The sequence below is a fragment of the Heteronotia binoei genome, chromosome 1, assembly GCF_032191835.1.
Source record: "Heteronotia binoei isolate CCM8104 ecotype False Entrance Well chromosome 1, APGP_CSIRO_Hbin_v1, whole genome shotgun sequence".
Lineage (NCBI taxonomy): Eukaryota > Metazoa > Chordata > Lepidosauria > Squamata > Gekkonidae > Heteronotia > Heteronotia binoei.
Genome location: NC_083223.1, coordinates 229,994,352 through 230,011,301, shown reverse-complemented (window position 1 = coordinate 230,011,301; position 16,950 = coordinate 229,994,352). Strand labels below are relative to the sequence as shown.

At 40.7% G+C, this 16,950-nt stretch overlaps 1 protein-coding gene across 6 annotated transcripts in view; it reads left to right on the top strand.

Moving 5' to 3' along the window:
* Window positions 1–16,950, top strand: part of NRXN1 (neurexin 1) — a 1,496,060-nt gene that overhangs the window by 304,892 nt on the left and 1,174,218 nt on the right. The window contains exon 3 of one of the 6 annotated variants that reach the window (XM_060249073.1): window positions 3,452–3,499. The exons of the other annotated variants lie outside the window; for them this stretch is intronic. Coding sequence (XP_060105056.1) covers window positions 3,452–3,499 — 48 coding nt within the window. The remainder of the gene's footprint in view (window positions 1–3,451; window positions 3,500–16,950) is intronic. 6 annotated transcript variants of the gene reach the window in all.

Below are 16,950 nucleotides of genomic sequence, written 5' to 3'. Positions count from 1 at the left end.
TGGTTAGGGATGAGGCAGAGAGGAAGAAACAGAGAGAGGTTTAAAAAAAAAAAATGCCTTAGCACTGAAGGACCAAACCTGCAGGACTATGAAGGAAAGGGAGAAAGAATTTATTCATTGCAGGAAAAAAAGAATGGCTAGTTTAGTGAGCTCCCTCTGGCTACAGATTTTTATTTCTCCACTCCACTGAGCTTGTCTCTGGGAAGTATGTTGCTTTCATTATAGTTAATGCATGGGACTGGAGCTGCTTCATCTCTTTTTGATTTGTTCTAGTAACAGCGATCAAGAAAATATAGACTAAATTTCTAATAAAATTATTTCATTACAATGTGCTTTTTTGAAAGCATGAATCAGTTTATTCATTATGGTGAGGAGCATTTTCCTTTTTCTTCAGCACCAATAACTTCTTTTGAGATTATATTTTATTGATTTTGTATATAAACCAAAGATATTCCAAAAAAGAAAGGGGGGAATAATAACAACAGTTTAAGAATAGAGGTTACACAGTTAGAAAATAAAGTGCATATGATAGGAATGAGCTAAATAGCATAGAGTTACAGTATGTAGTCATAAAAAGGGGATATCACTGAATTTGGTAACCATTCTGTTTCTGCTGAGAGCCAGTTTGGTACAGTGTGCATAAGAATGTGGGAGAACCAGGTTTGATTCCCACTTCTCCACATGCAACTGCTGGAGTGATCTTGGATCAGTCATAACTGTCTCAGAGATATTCTCTCAAGAGCAGTTTCCGTCATAGCTCTCTCAGCCTCAACTATCTCACAGGGTGTCTGTTGCGGGAAAAGGAAGGGAAAGGAGCTTGTAAGCCACTCTGAGACTCCAAGTGAAGGGCAGGGCATAAATCCAATCTCTTCTTCTCTCTTCAAAATTGCAGCGGGGGGAGGGGATTATATTATATTGTTTTCTCCATGCTCAGAACAAAATTCTGGTAATCTGTCTTTTGCAATAATACTACCAAAAATTGCTAGAACTAGTGTAATTAAAGTTAAAGTCAATCCCCCCCCCCCCCCAAAAAAATCGGTCACATAGATTTGGCTACGAAAATAGAGTATCTCACATATATGGGGAAAAATGGCATGCAGCATAAAAATGGTAAATAAATGGCATAAAAATGCTCTATATCAAAGAAATTGTATTTTATATGGAAAACATTTTGTATAAAAAGTAGTTTTGATTTACTAAGTGTCATATTCTTACGCAGATGCCATATTCTTAAATGGCTGTACAGTTTTCATGCAGGCAGGAAGAATAGAATTAAATTATTTAGAATAGTTGTATGTCTGCCCTTTTCCTAATGATCCAAGCCAATCATTATGAGTTCCACGGCACAGGAGAGATTCAAATTTGGGTCTTTCAGAGATGTGTCTGACACTCTAACCACTATATCACACTGGTTCTCCATGTCTCTGTACTGGTTCTTATCTGGTCTCAACCAACACTGGTTCTCATCTGGTCTCAACATTCTGAGGCCACTGAGCTTGCTCAGTCCTCATCAGACCGCTTTCAACAGAAAAAAAAACCCCCACAGAAATATTTTTCTACTTGATTAGGGAATCCCACAAATGTTCATAAATCCCTGCCTTGTCCATGGATAGTCTGCTCTATTGCCCTAGTAATAGGCACTTGGCCTACAAATTTGTTATTGGAGGGAGCAAGCTGCAAGTCTGCAAGAAATGTGGGAGTAGTGGGATTAAAATTTTGAAAAATATTCAATTTCAGTGACAGGGTGAGTAGCTTGCTGTGTTACAGTAGTATTTGTACTAAAATGCTCGACGTGATACCTGGTTTGAGCCAGATTATCTTTATGGCACTGGGGTCACCAGAAAATTCTTGGACAAATCCCCCCCCCCCTAATCTCTAATTCTGTATAATTCTTGGGATTTTGTCTTGTCTGACTTGTTCTATTTCAGTGTACCATTGACAATGGGATGATCTAAAGCAGGTATTAGTGGTGAAACTAGGGAAGCAAGTGGATAATTCCATCTTTTACATACTGAGAAAGTGGTTTTCAAAAAGGGACTCTGTGTAGTCTCCAGACAATGTAGGGCAGCAGGAGAAAGGATGCTGATTTTGCAGATGGAAATTAGTTGACAGGCAATTTTATGTTTACCCAAGTTTGTCTTTGTTCTCCATCAGTTGAACTGGATCACATCATAGTAATGTTTTAAGTTAGATATGCACATCCCTTCATGCATATGTGACTTTCCTGAACATTTATTTTTAATTGAGGGATGCATTTTATTTTCTAGAGGATGGATTTTTCAAACCATGTTTGCCGTTTTGAAAGAACACAGTGGTACTAGCAGTGCTGGAAAAGAAAGTTAAAACTGGGAAGTGACTGCCTAATCATTTCAAATAGTTATGTGTGTCCTATTCCTTTAAATCATGGCATAATCAGTTTTACATTGTTCTGAGGCTGATTTTTTATAAATAAGATTTAGCAACATTAACCCATAGATACCTAATGCACTGTTCACAGAGAGAGATAACTTGTATTCTATAGGTATTCTGGCTGCAGTTGTGAATGCAACTGCTAATTATAAAGTTATTGACTAGCTCATATTGCCTTTCCCAAGGGCTCTGTAAATGTGCCAAGTAGTGGGAAGCAGGGAGCTGCAATGTAATCCTGTTTACTAGAACTCTTTGTCAATCCACTGGACTGTAGGTATGCACTGTAGCCATAGATGAATGATACAATTCAATGATGTCATACAGTAATGCTGGTCCCCTACCCATTTGTCAGAGCAGGATAATTGATCCATCCAATTAGAATGTTCCCAGGGGAATAATAACCGCTATTATGAACCATATCTAAAGGCCTGTTACCAAAATTTGTGAGCTGTCTATATGTTACAAATCCATTTTGGTCTTTCTTGGTATACTTGGAGAAATGGAACATATTCAGGTATCAAAAACTGCAGTTAATTGTCTAGCATCTTGGTTGTAATATAGCAATGGCTCCATACAGTCCCAGCGTTGTAGAAGGGGGAGGGGGTTAACCTGGTTTATGTATTCAAATAAACCCTATTCATACCATATATTTTTATTTAGTTACATATTTATACTCCATTTTTCTTCCCAGTGCAGATCTCTCCTCCTTTTTACCCTCACAGCAACAGCCTGTGAGGTAGGTTAGGATAAGAGAAAGAATAACAGGCCCAAAGCTGATCCAGTGAGCTTCCATGGCAGAGTTGGGATTTGAACCTGGGTCTCCCAGATTCTAGTCTGGCACTAGGCACTACACTATATTGGCTATCAGGAATAGACTTTCTGCCACTGAATATATTGTTTGAAAAGAGCTGTTAGGTGAGGTCCCACTTTTTAATTGCTTGTAGATCTCCCCAGCAAAACCATTTAGGCCTGGGGCTTTATAAAAAAATTTAGCCTCGTAATTATTTGTTTGATTTCATTTTTTTGTTATCTCTTGATTTAGAAAATGCTGCTGTTTTTTTTGCAAAGGCTGAAACCCGATCCTATCCAGGTAAGTATGAATGTCTGTTTCTTTGGGTCAGTCTGTTGTGTATATAAGAGTCCAGAAATATGCTTGCCCTGCCCTCCATGTTAAGTGTGACATACCACTGAGACTTAAGACATCAAATTGCAGCTACTTCTAACTTCCCCATCTTTCCTTCCCTGTACCTGTTAATGCTGAGTACATGATCTTCCTCCATCTCCTCCACTCTTCATGTCATATCTCAATGCATGAACAGCTCTATATCCTAGCTCTGAAGGATTTTTTTTTGGGGGGGAGGGGGCAAAGTACTGTTATGATGATCCATGGCGCCGTACTCTTCCTTCTCTCAGTAGCAAGATTTTCCCTGTTTTTTCCCCCTTTTGTGACAGAGCCACCCTAGTAATTTATTTATTTATTTATTTATTTATTTTATTATTTATATCCCGCCCTTCCCAACAAGTGGCTCAGGGCGGCTCACAACATAAGAATTTGACATAAATAGAATTTAAGCATAAAAACAGTTAAAATAATTAATACATTTAAAATTTTAAGACATTTAAACCATTTAAAACATTAGGGACAGCAGACATCTAGTGTAACTACACTCAGTTTCTTGTACCAGCTAGTCATAGGCCAGCCGGAAGAGGGTTGTCTTACAGGCCCTGCGGAACTGGGCGAGGTCCCGCAGGGCCCTCACCTCTTCCGGCAGCTGGTTCCACCAGGAGGGGGCTGTAACAGAAAAGGCCCAGTCCCTTGTAGATTTTAAGCGGGCTTCTTTTGGCCCGGGGATAACTAGGAGATTTTGAGTTCCCGATCTCAGTACTCTCTGGGGAACATGTGGGATAATGTACTTTCTTCTTTGCTGAAGAACTCTGGCTGTCCCATCCTGTCACAATATGTTGGCTGTTGGCTCAGCCCAGGAACCTGAGGGAAGAATCTTTAACTTAAATAGCACTCAAGCCATTTTGAAATTCAAAAATAACAATATTTTATTTAACTTAGAGGGAGAAAGTCAGGTGAAATTAGGCATAAAATTTCTGAAGTAACTCAAAATAGATAACTCTGAGGTAAAACCAGTGCATGCACAGATTTCAGTTCTTATGTTTCAGGCTAATTAGAGTTTCTTAAGTTTTTCATAGTGACTTAAATCTCTATGGGCATTTTCGCACTTACCTTTTACTGGCGCGACCACCCTCCTCACGCCGGCGGATCTGCAGGGATTTCGCACCAGAAGCGCAGGCGCAGCCAAAAGAGCCGGCAACTTCCGTCGCGGAGCCAGCTCAAACGGAAACCGCCAAGAAGCAGGAAAACGTTTGAGCTGGCTCCGCGACGGAAGTTGCCGGCTCTTTTGCTGCGCCGGCGCTTCTGGTGCGAAATCCCTGCAGATCCGCCGGCGTGAGGAGGGTGGTCGCGCCAGTAAAAGGTAAGTGCGAAATCAGCCTTTGTTGAGAGGCTGTTGTTCAGGACTTTCCCCCAAACACATCAGTACACTTTATTTGCATCTTCTCTGGCTCTTTCAGTTTCCAGAAGGCTGGTGCACTCTTTCCTTCTCAAACCCCTTCTCTTGAAACACCAGTACTTGCCTTGAGTTTTTAACTTATTTTATGGTCTCTAATGCCAGCTTCTAACCACACCAGACCAAGGATCTCTTCACTCTTCAGGGATAACTCCCTGTTTGACTAGGTAGGGAAATTCTCCTCTCACTAGAAATTTTTTTCCCTTTCTTTGGCCCGAATGAGAGTCTTAGCCTACTTCCCAAACTTTCCTGCCAACTTTCCTCAATTCTCCTGTCTGTGTTAAATTTCTCTCAGTCAGGGCTGAATTCCAAAACTGTCAGTACTCGACTCTTCTCAGCTAGGACTAAAATCAGACTGAATTCTCCTCAGCATCCAGTTCAGAAATTTTTCTCTGCTCAGTTGATGCTAACCAATCAGATCTCTTGGAACAGCCTGTCAGTTAAGGCTCTCTATCTCTATGAAGAATTAACTCTTCACAGTCCTTCAACTGCTTGTACAACACAACTGCTTAATGGCCAGTAGCACTAATGCACTGGACTATAGCTAGGAAGATTCAAGAAAGTTGGAGAACCCAGCATATCACCATTTGGAGAGGAGAGGTAGAAACCACCCAGACTTCATACTCATTTTGGAAGGCTTTGGAAGTTTTGCATTTGAAGTTCAGCATAAAGTCTAGAACTTTCCATGGCAGGGTCCTTCCAAGCACAATTTTTGGTGAGTACCAAAGCCATCCAGAGTTGGTCAGCATCTAAAGTTGTTTATAGCATTCAGCAAATTTCTTCTTCATGTCTATGATATTATGTTTTATTCCTTTAGTTCAGGCATTTTGTTTTTTGCATTTTATACTTAACCCAACAATTCTGATTTCTAGCTGTCATCAACTTATGTATCTTGCCAATGTCAAGAGATTCTAGTCGCTTTCTTTTTTCCCCTGGCTGATTTTGTACATTCAGTTGCTACTTGTTACAAATTTGTTGATGACAACAAAATACAAATATTTTCTTATTTGCTCATCTTTACAAGCAAAGCCTATCCAACAAGTTCATGTTGTTTTTGTTGGAACTTATTTTACTAAAGATCATATTTCTCAGATTCACCTTCATGACAGCCTGTGATGAGAGTGGGATAGAGTTTAGTTCATTTTATGTATATTTTTGCATGCACTTTATCTCCCACAACCCAGTGTTTATTCTTCAGGCGACTGGTTGAGCTTCATAGATTTGCATCAGTGGAGTGTGATTGGAGGCACTTATTGATCCTATGTTAGAATCAGCTATCACTTGGGACCAATTGGGTGATGTTAAAAGAAAATCAATATAAGAATGAGTGTTGTGATGAGTAGAGTAATGTGAGTAGTATCTACTGCTAGCATCACAGCTGTGCCAAACATATATTAACTATTTTGTGTGTGTGTGTGTGTGTATGCACAGATTATCTCTGAAGTTTGCAAGTAGCAAATTTGTTTTCAGAAGTATTATTGCTATTATCTAATTTAGGGTCCAATAAGGTAATTAGATATACTCCTAATCTTTTCTGTCTTAATTGGTTCTTTCATTCAAAAACTCAGTCTAAAAAGGAAATTTGTGCTGTGTCTGAGCAGTAAATGGATCCAAGAGTAATCAGCCTTCTCTAATTTTCCCCTTTTCCCAAAAAAGTTGAGATGCTTGAATTTTGAATCGAAATGCTTCCAATGGTGCATGTTAGGTCTATCCCAGAAATAAGGAAAAACAAGTCTGAGCATCCTCTGAAGGGTAAAATATATAGCAAAAATACATATTCTGTTATAGTGTCATATATAAATACATAAATTTGCCAGAAAAAGGCAGCAGTGGAAGCTACAAAGAGCTAATAGTCTTAGTAAAATAAGGATTGACTACAGAAAAGAATGGCAAAGGAATACTCAGGTTTCCCTGGAATGGAGTGATAACTGTTTATCAATAGAGTCGGGAAAAATAATATAATGGCCTGACAAGGGGACCACTCTAATAGCTGTGCATATTGTAAAAATGCCAAAGCATAGCCCAAAATGAAGGGGACTGTTGGAATTCTAGCACTGAGAGCTTCCATCTGCAATGACAGAGAGGTTGTCTGCAGGTATGGTAGCGATGTCACTGTGGAAGACAGTCAACAAAAGACAACAAGCTATCTGATCTGGGCCTGGATAAAGCCTCTTCAGTTGTGCATCAAAATACACAATAATCACTTTTTTTTGTCCCAGGGGTAGCATAGAACTGAATAATCTAATTAATGGGAGACAGGCAACCTCCCCTTAGATGGGAGGCAGGGAAGATCTTGGGTCTGAGCCCACGAAGTGACATAGGTGCAAAATGAATCGTTGGGAATGTGATAGACAACCCAGCAGATCAGAGAAGTTTTTTTAAAAAAACTTAAATCACAATAGATAATAGATGAAATAATTTAAGGGAATATTGACTGACAGAGATTTTTTCAGTAGGGAATGCCGAGGATGGAACCTGGCATATTGCACATGTGTGCACAACTCTGTTCCCTCTAAGCTGAGTCAGCATGAGCTAGCACACAGGTGTTTTTTGGGTTTTTTGCCTCTGTCTCCTACATTTTTGCCTTAGCTCGGGAAGGATGACCCCAGAGCAAACTAGTTTATGCAGTAGCCAAATGGCTTGTTCACAACTTAATGCCAGTACCTCTTGGGGCTTGTATAAATGCTTCCAATGCAAAATCCAACTTTCTTGAGTGATTATTGCTATCCCATGAGATGCAGATGAACCTGGATTCACAAACCATTAATCTGTTATGATATATTTCTAGGATGATCAAGGTTAAGTTTCTTGTTCTTAACTGTTTGTGTTACGGGTCACTTTTTACTGGATTCCCAGATCCACCATATTAGAAGAACAGCAATTTATAAGTCCATTCAATGCACTAAAAAGACAGCAAATCATTTTTAAAGAAGTAAATAAACTTTAAAAATGTTCTGGTACTACAGTGACTATGAACCTGTACTTCTCCAGGAGTGTCACAATTGATGAATAAAGAGAATGAATTATCAAAACAGAAACCCATCTGATAGGGGTTGTTGGGGGGAGGAATCTTAAGTATGGGTTGACAGCAAGTGGGTTTAAGGCATTAATCCCCCCCCAACCAATATCAGAACTCAGCTAAATTAGCATTAAACAGTAGAGAATATAAACAACATTCTGTCAGCTGTCAATGATGTAAATCCAAATACAGTGTTCTAAGAACAACTAGAACATTTTAGCAGATATGAGTGACACCCGCCTTCCAAGATGGCAAATGATTCATGTATTTATCCTTTCCAGACCAGAATGAGATGCTGTTGCTCAGTAACATAGCCACCTCTGAGGATTGAGAGGTTGGAATAGGTGTTCTGCTCTCTTGTAGGTTTGTAGTTTCTGAATACTCTTGGACTAGGACTATATACTAATATGTCCTTATTCCTTTCTTTCTGTTTTTCTATAGTTTTTTTGTGAACATTTTTGTTTTGTTTCACAGGTTTTTAAAAAGTTGGTGTAACCAGTTTGTTTGTTTCTTTTGTTATTTTAGTTAAAAACATCTAAGCCTCTTTACCCTGTGTGTGTGTGTGTGTTAAGTGCCATCAAAGTTGCCTCTGACTTATGAAGATCCTATGAATTAATATCCTCCAAAATGTCCTATCATTTGCAGCTGTTATTAGGTCTTACAAACTTTGGGCTGCGGCTTCTTTTATTGATTCAGTCCATATCATGTTGAGTCTTCTTCTTTTCCTGCTGTCTTCAACTTTTCCTAGCTAAAGATGGGCATGAACCAAACCATAAAGCAAAATTTATCATGAATTTTGCTCTGTTCATGGTTCACAAACCAAAGTTCATGACAGGTATGCCATCATGAACTTCCAGAAACTTTTAAAACAGTTTGTGAATAGAACAGAAAACAGAAGGTTAAAGGTACTCTTAGACCCTTTAAAACCCTGCTTTCTATTCCCCTAAAAAACAGCTGTTCTAATCCATTACAAGATTCTTAAAAATTCTTGAGGGAGAAACCCTTAAGTGTAGAGATAGTCAGCTATTGAGAGGATTAAAGTTGGGATTGCGGGATGATCAAATGTCAAGAGGACATGGCTAAATTCTTTAGCACTTGGTAGAGTATTTACTGACCGAAGATTAACTGTGTGATGTTGTATATCCAAAAGATAGGACAGGTGCTTCTTCATGTTCTAATCATATTCTGGTTAAATGTGCTTCATCTGGGACTGGCTTTCTGGGCACACTTCAAAGTCCTGGTCCTTACCTGCAAAGCCTAAAAGGCACATGAAGAATCAAATATCTGCATATAAACCTGCTACTTCTGGTGCCTCCCCCATCTTATTTACTTACTTACTTAATTTGTATTCTGTCTTTCTCCCCACTGGGAGATCAACATCTACTGATAGTCCCTGGCCCAAAAGACATTTGCTTAGCCTCAACCAGGGCCAGATCTTTTCTGTCCTGGCCCCAGCCTGGTGGAACATGCTCCCACTTGAGATCAGGATGCTGTGCAGGGCTGGCCCGCCCACTAGGCAAACTAGACATTTACCTACGGCGCCAGAAGGGCAGGGACATTAAAATTGGTCTCCCCCCTGCCCCTGAGGCGAATCCCTATTTGCCTCCTCCTCCTTCTTTCCTTCATCACAGTTTTAATGCCCAGAATGGCACTCCCGGGTTCTCTAAAGGTGGAACCCCCCTGTCAATCAGCTGATTAGTATGTAAAACTGCGCCAGGGGCTGGGGGCTCCTATGCCACCCCTCAGGTGGGCTCAAGATTAGTGCCGGGGCAGCTGTGGTGAGCCAGCTGCTGAAAAAGTGTCTGTGCCACTGCCTTCTCCCCACTTCCTTCTCACGCAATCCGGTGAGGAAGTGGGGAGGAGAAAGCAGTGTGGCTGCTCTTTCAGCAGCTGGCTCGCTGCTGCTGCTCTGGCGCTGATCTTGAGCATGCCCAAGAGGCGGCATAGGAACCCCCAGTGCAGTTTTATCTGCCAATCAGCTGATCGGCAGGGCGGGGTCAGCCTTTAGAGAGCCCAGGAGCGTGGCACTTCACCGCCATTCCCAGGCATTAAAATTCTGATGAAGGGATGAGGAGGCAGGGGCACGGCACTGCAGTAGGGTTGTGCGGCGGCGAGGCTGCCTGGGGCGCTATGCGCCCTAAGGCTGGCTCTGGTGCTGTGGAACTTTACAGTTACACAGGGCCTGCAAAACAGAGCTGTTCTGCCAGGCCTTTGACTGAGACAGTGCACGTTTAACCATCTCAGCCTCCCTTGCTCACAACAATCTATTATCTGACTAACATCCTGCAGGGAGCACTCTGGACTGCCTTGGAGTTGTCATTCTTGTTTTGAGCTGCCATCTTGTTTGTGCTTGTTTCAGTTCTGATAAATAATGCAGCTTACATAATTCTGTTCTATATCACATCACAACAACCATGAGAGGTAGGTTAGGGTAAGGGAGTGTAAAGAGCCAGTTTGATGCAGTGGTTGAGCATGGCCTCTAATCTGGGAGGACTGGGTTTGATTCCCACTCTTTCATAGGAAGCTGCTGGGTCAACCATAGTTCTCTCAGAGCTGTTCTCTCAAGAGCTGTTCTCACAGAACTTTCTCAGCCCCACTGACCTCACAGGGTGTCTGTTGTAGGGAGAGGAAGGGAAGGAGATGGTAAGCCACTCTGAGACTCCAAGTGAAGGGTGGTGCATAAATCCAGACTCTTCCTCCTTTTTCTAAATAACCCAAGGTCACCCAGCAAGTTTCCATGGCAGAATGGGGATTTGAACAGGGGTCCAGTAGTTTAACACCTATACTGCACTCTCTCTCAATAAAGTAATGGGTAATGATCAAAAGCAGGGCTTTTCTTTGGATACTAACAACAAAGTAATGCCCGGTACCTGATTTGTTAAGATTAAGGCACATAGTCACAATTCTGGTATTTGCCCAGGCAATTTGTTGATTTTTAATCAGGATTAACCCCTGTGTATTTTATCGGATGCCACATTGTTTAGTGGTTTAGTTGAATTTGAGCTTTCTGCAGAGAGATACAGTTTTAATTGCTTCTTTATGTGTTTCTGTCATTTTGGCCCCCAGTCACTGGAAGGCTTGTGGCCTTTGATAGCATTTATTTATATTTATGTTATTTATAGTCCGCCTTTCTCACAGGGACTCAAGTGAGCCAGCCCAAAGCAAAAAATGGGGCATTCATTAGCCAATGAATTAGCATTTTAGAAGTTTGGAACCACCAGAAAGAACTGATGCATAGCATAATTATTCACATAACACATTAAGCAGTACAGAAATTACATAAATAGGATTGTTTACAGTAAACTAAAGAAGGCTGTATAGACCACAGTCCTTAATCCAAGTCACTTTGTAAAAACATTTTGTGCATTGCAATCCTATTATGTGCACAGCAAAGCTGTCTTGAATAGTTTACATTTACCTTTGAATAGAATACCTTAACCTGCTTTGCTTCCATTCATGGCATTCTTCTTCTATTTTCTAATGAGTATTGCAGTCCTAAACAGATTTAAATCCTTTTCAGTTAATTGAAGTCAGATTAGAAGTGTGACTCTGTTTAGGGGCTCACTGTAGGTACGGGATGCTGATTTTGGATTCTCATTGTGAAAGGCAGGATGGATTACCATATTTGTGTGTTTGCTGCATACTAGTCATAGAGGAGGGGGAGCTCTTTTTAAAATTGTTTAAAGCAGATTGCTGATCATATATATATTTTTTGGTCCTGTGAGGTGGGAAATATTCAAACTAAGACACCGACTACTTATCACTGGTGACCTAAACTAGCAATAGAATCTAAGGAAACACCTGATGATATGTTTCCAAAAGGGTTTGGAATGAGCATGTGAAGGGTTTGAACCAAACATTAATCAAGCACGCAAATACTGTAGTGATCTTACACATATTTCACAAGTCCTAGGCAGCTAGGGGAGATGTATCAAGTATTAGCACTGCTACACAGTTTGCATGTCCTGGCCTGGATGGCCCAGGCTTGCTTGATCTCATCAGATCTCAGAAACTAAGCAAGGTTGGCCATCATTAATACTTTGATGGGAGACAATCATGGAAGTCCAGTGTTGCTACACAGAGGCAGGAAATGGGAAATGACCTCTGTTCATCTATTCTTTTGAAAACTTTACAGGGTTGTAATAAGCCAGCTTTGATTTGATGGTACTTTCTGCCACCATCACATTTCATTAATAAAGTGAAAGGAACTATAGTTTCTCTTCTCTGACGTACTCTTCCTTCTCCCTCTGTTTCCTCTGGGCAGCTTAACAGCAGGTGTACTTTAAGAGAGAAGAAGATTTAAAAGCAATTAAAAATACAGGAGGATCTTCACAGAGTGCCTATTGTTAATGGATCATGATTTTTAATTCATTTTATTAACCTTTAAAGTCATGCCTTTATGGGTTACTCCAATGTCTTATTGGAAATCAATATATAAATATTTACATCTATTTTAAATATGCTTTCTTTGATTCTACATAAAAAATGTAAGAAAATGCTTGCTGTATTGTTTAAAACCAGTCCTTGAATTTAGCAGGAGTTCACAGGAGCACAGCTCCTGGACCTTTCTGAGGGTTCCCCCTCCTCCTCCCCACCTACCTACCTTGTCCATTGAATAGTAGGTGCAGCTGTATAACAGTCCCTGGATGTGCTCCACCACCTAGTTTTCTACAAAACAACCCCTGTTTAAAACAAGGTCAACTAGATAGGAATGGCATGAAGGCAATAGTTACAACCCTCCTCACTGTCCCCAGTATCTGGTGCTCACAGGTTATTTGGTGATTAATGTTCCATATATTTACTTCATTTATAATCCCCACCCTCTTTTTTACCAATGAGGACTGAAAACTGCTTAATGTTGTTCTCCTCTCTTCCATTTTGACCTCACAACCTGTGAGGAAGGTTTGTCTTTCATGCTCAAGCATTTTATTTTCCCACTCTTCTTGCCTGGTGCTTTTTCACTCATACAGTTCCTGAGTTCTGTTCGGGAAGAGACTGTGACTCCATGGAGGAGTACTGCTTTTAAGTCCCAGGTTCACTCCTTGTCATTTCCAGTGAAAAGGGTCTCAAGTACAGGGACCTTCACCTGTCTAAGAAGCTGGTGATCTGCTGTCAGTCAGTGGCCTATTATGCACAGGCCTTTTCACCTGCTTACACCATGCTCGTCCATTGGGTTTGCTTTATCATTCTGCATGGAATTTCCTCCCTTCAGCACTCCGTTCACTTTCTGGTTACTGTTTCCCAGGGTTTTCTGAGAGTGCTTTTGTGCTAATTTCTCCTTTGTTTTGCTTCCAAGCCAAAAGTAATTCAAAAGCATTCAGATTCCCTCCGATGCTTCCCCTGTGCTTTTGCTGTTCTTTGAAGGTCACTCCCCGGCCACATCAAGGTTATTCTGCCCACTCTCAACCTTCTGCCATCCTCCTCCCTTTATCAGTGTACAAGCTCCATTTCCCCTTGGTTTATTATTATTATTATTTTAAAAATAACATGTGGCATGAGTCTAGTGATATGAGACTATCACTAGTCTTGGATTGTTTAATTAAAAAAAATAAAATGAGAGAGAAAAGTTTAAAAGGAGCTGTGTTAGGTTATTTGCTGGTATTGACTTGAAAGGGGGATTATAGAGGAAGAAAACAGAGAGAGAGATCATCAACATGGAATGAATTTGACGTGACATGTAAAGAGAAAGAGACACTGGGATGGAAAGCCTAAAGCTTTGAAAACATTTTTCCCTATAATGCTTTAGTGAACAATTAGAGAATTACAAAGAGTAAACCACACAAATTAGCAGGGAAGGGCAGGAAATTAGCATAACTCTGAAGCTGCACTAGGGCACCTGCAAAAATACCCCCCCCCCCTTTCAATTTAGTGGTACAAGAATAAAAAAGCTCTCCAGAGCTTTTGCCAGAGGACTCCTCAACCCTGAGCATAGCATTGTAAGCCAAATTGCCCTCTCAGAGAAGTTGGGGAATTTAAGCGGTGGGCAGCTATGGCTCAGCGGGATACAGAATCGATGTATACAGGAGATGACCTCCAGAATTTTCCCTCGAATAATGAAGAAAATATTGGTATATATATATATATATATATATATATATATATATATATATATATATATATATATATATATATATATATATATATATATATATAGGCTTTATTAGAAAAATCAGTCAAGCGTACAAGTAAATAAATTCATTCAGCATTCATACAAGTCTAGGAAAAATAGATATGGAATAGATAGAGATACATATAAGGGATAATACAGACAAGGGGATACTTTACCTATCGTAGTCTTCAGGTGAAGCTCCAGTAGCTACGAAAAAGGAAAGGGGGGAGCAAGACACGGCCTGCATATCTTACTATTGGGGACTCAAAACTGATCAGGTTTAGGGGGTGAATTTATATAGCAGGGTAGATTAACTGTCACACACACCTGAGGAGCAATGGGTTAGACTTTTAAGGACTACCCTGTGCCCTCAGGGGGAGGAGGACCTGTGACATGGGGTCAGATGGGCTGTGATGCTGAGGACATGTGGTATGTGACCTCAGAAAGGAGGAGGCTCCATGGTGATGTCTGGAAACTAACAGGAGATGAAGGGATTACCTAGGCTAAACAAATTTATCTATAGTGACAACATTGGGTTAAGTTGTTATCTAAAGTGACACCCAATCTACACAATGGTGAAGGTCTCTGGGTTGGATTTGGTCTTTGTCTACTTCCCATCTAGGCTGGCACAGTCTTTTGTGAGATGTATAGCTTGGGATGCCTGGCAGGATGCACACAGAGATAAGCTTGATTGCTTTATTGAGTTGTCTGGATTGCACAACTAGTATGTGAGGCTTCTGATTGGCTCTCATGGCATCTGAAGGTATAGAAAGACACTCGCTGGTGTTGTTAGCCTTGGAAATGGCTTACATCTGGAGGGCTGAAAACCGCATAGCTGGACAGCTCATGGCGGCCGCATGATCTCTCGTCTCACCTAGCTGGGAATGCACAAAAGGTAGCGAGCTGAGAGTCCTTTTGCTGGTCTTGGGCCCATTTATAGAGGCACTGCCCTAGTGACTGGAAGGCATTCAGCCCTTAGAGGCCTAGTGATAAACTGGTAGCCTGGCTTGTGCCCACGCATAGATGTGTGCAAGTTGGAACTCCAGGTGTCCTGGCATCCTGATCAGGAATCACGATGTCTGTATAAACATGATAGAAGGGGCTCTGGCTTACAGCATAGTAGAATTGCAGCTGACTTTGCACAGGCATGTGCACATACACACACATTATCAAGGTTCACAGCTTGCAGTGCCAGTGGGTTCTATGATGCATTCTGTATTTTCAACATATTCCCTTACATTATGTGTAGATTGTGTGAATCTTGCCTATTTTTCACAGTGGCTGATAACACAGCAGAGAATTCCCTAATGCTTGGCAATATGGAACATGGGGCTTCGCAGCTGCTTGTTAGTTTCCAAAAACATCTGATCAGTTCCAACAGTGAGTCCCCCCCCCCTTTGCCTGCCTGCCTTTCTGTTCCCTTTCATTCCACAAACTAACACTGAAATGCATGCACATGGACCACAATAATTTAAATGGAAATCAGAGCTGGATGCTCTGAGCAGTTGCAATAAAGCAAATGAGTAACTAAAAAAAAAGGACACCACCCCCACATGTAACAAGTGACATTCTATTTTTAAAAGTAGGATTTTTAAATTGTAGCTGCAGAATAAAAACATCAGAGGGAAAATAATGGTGCATAAGGTGGACACAGAATCCAAAGTCAAGATCAAAGGATTACTGCTCTGAAAATCTGCAGTAATATGTGCAAGCATAATGGGTCAGTGAATACAGCACTGAACTAGATGGACTAATAGTCTAGCTTTTTATAGGAAGAGCTTGACAAAGTGAAGGGAAAAAGTAGGAAGAGGATCTGTGTACATCTACGTTGTGCTCTCTCTGGGTGTCCCTCCCCACAATGTCGTCTGATAGGGAAATTATCATCATCTTTGATGGTACTCTCTCCAAAATAAGGAAATGAAAGTTTACTGTCAAAAGATAAGAAGAAGTACACTTACTCCTCTCAAGTGAAAGCCATCATTAGCGGATAAAGAGATCTGTTTGCTGTAATTTTCAACTCAGTCCTATTCACATGGAGTGCATAGTGCTGGTAGTAATGAGCTGTGAATTTGACCATATTCTTGTCTTTCATTTTGTAATAAACACTTTACAGTCTCTAGAATAAATTCCCTGGAGGACAATAAAGCAAACATGCTTTCTGCTTATCTCTAGACAGATAAATATAGTGCATGGATTCTGTTTATATCAATTGAATGCATGTTTCTAAGGATGAATCACTAAGTTTCAAGACTCTACAACATACAACTGTGTGTGCTGGAAGAGGTTTGAGGCTTTTCTAGTATATGGTTTGAGCATAAGATAGCCTGCATTATGTATTTCCGGATTAGAAGGGTACTTTTTACTCTGCAATAAAAAAGTAGTAAGATTCTACACCAAATTGCATTTCACAACAAGGGGAAAAATGCATAGATTCTTACAAAGTTTAGCAGTCACAGTCTATCGCTTGCCCTCTGTTTTCACTCTCTTTGTTCCTCTGTTTTCACTGAACAGCAGCACATGGACTGTCCTGACCATTGGCTTTGGCACCTGTGTTGCCCAGTGAATACTAATTCTTCTTGGCTAGAGCAAAAGCCAGGACTGGAAGGGTGAGGTCACTAGTGTCCTATTGATATGGATTGGATTGTTCATAGAGTTTCCATTCTCCTGTCTTGGAAACCTTGAGGGAATTAATGAGACACAAGTGCTGGTAAACAGAAGGCAGTTGTGCTTGAACAGAACAGAAAATTAGAGACAGCAGCCTAAAATGCACAGTCTCTAAACTGTGTTGAATCCAGGATGCGACACTATAAAGTCAGCAGGGATCCATCACCAGG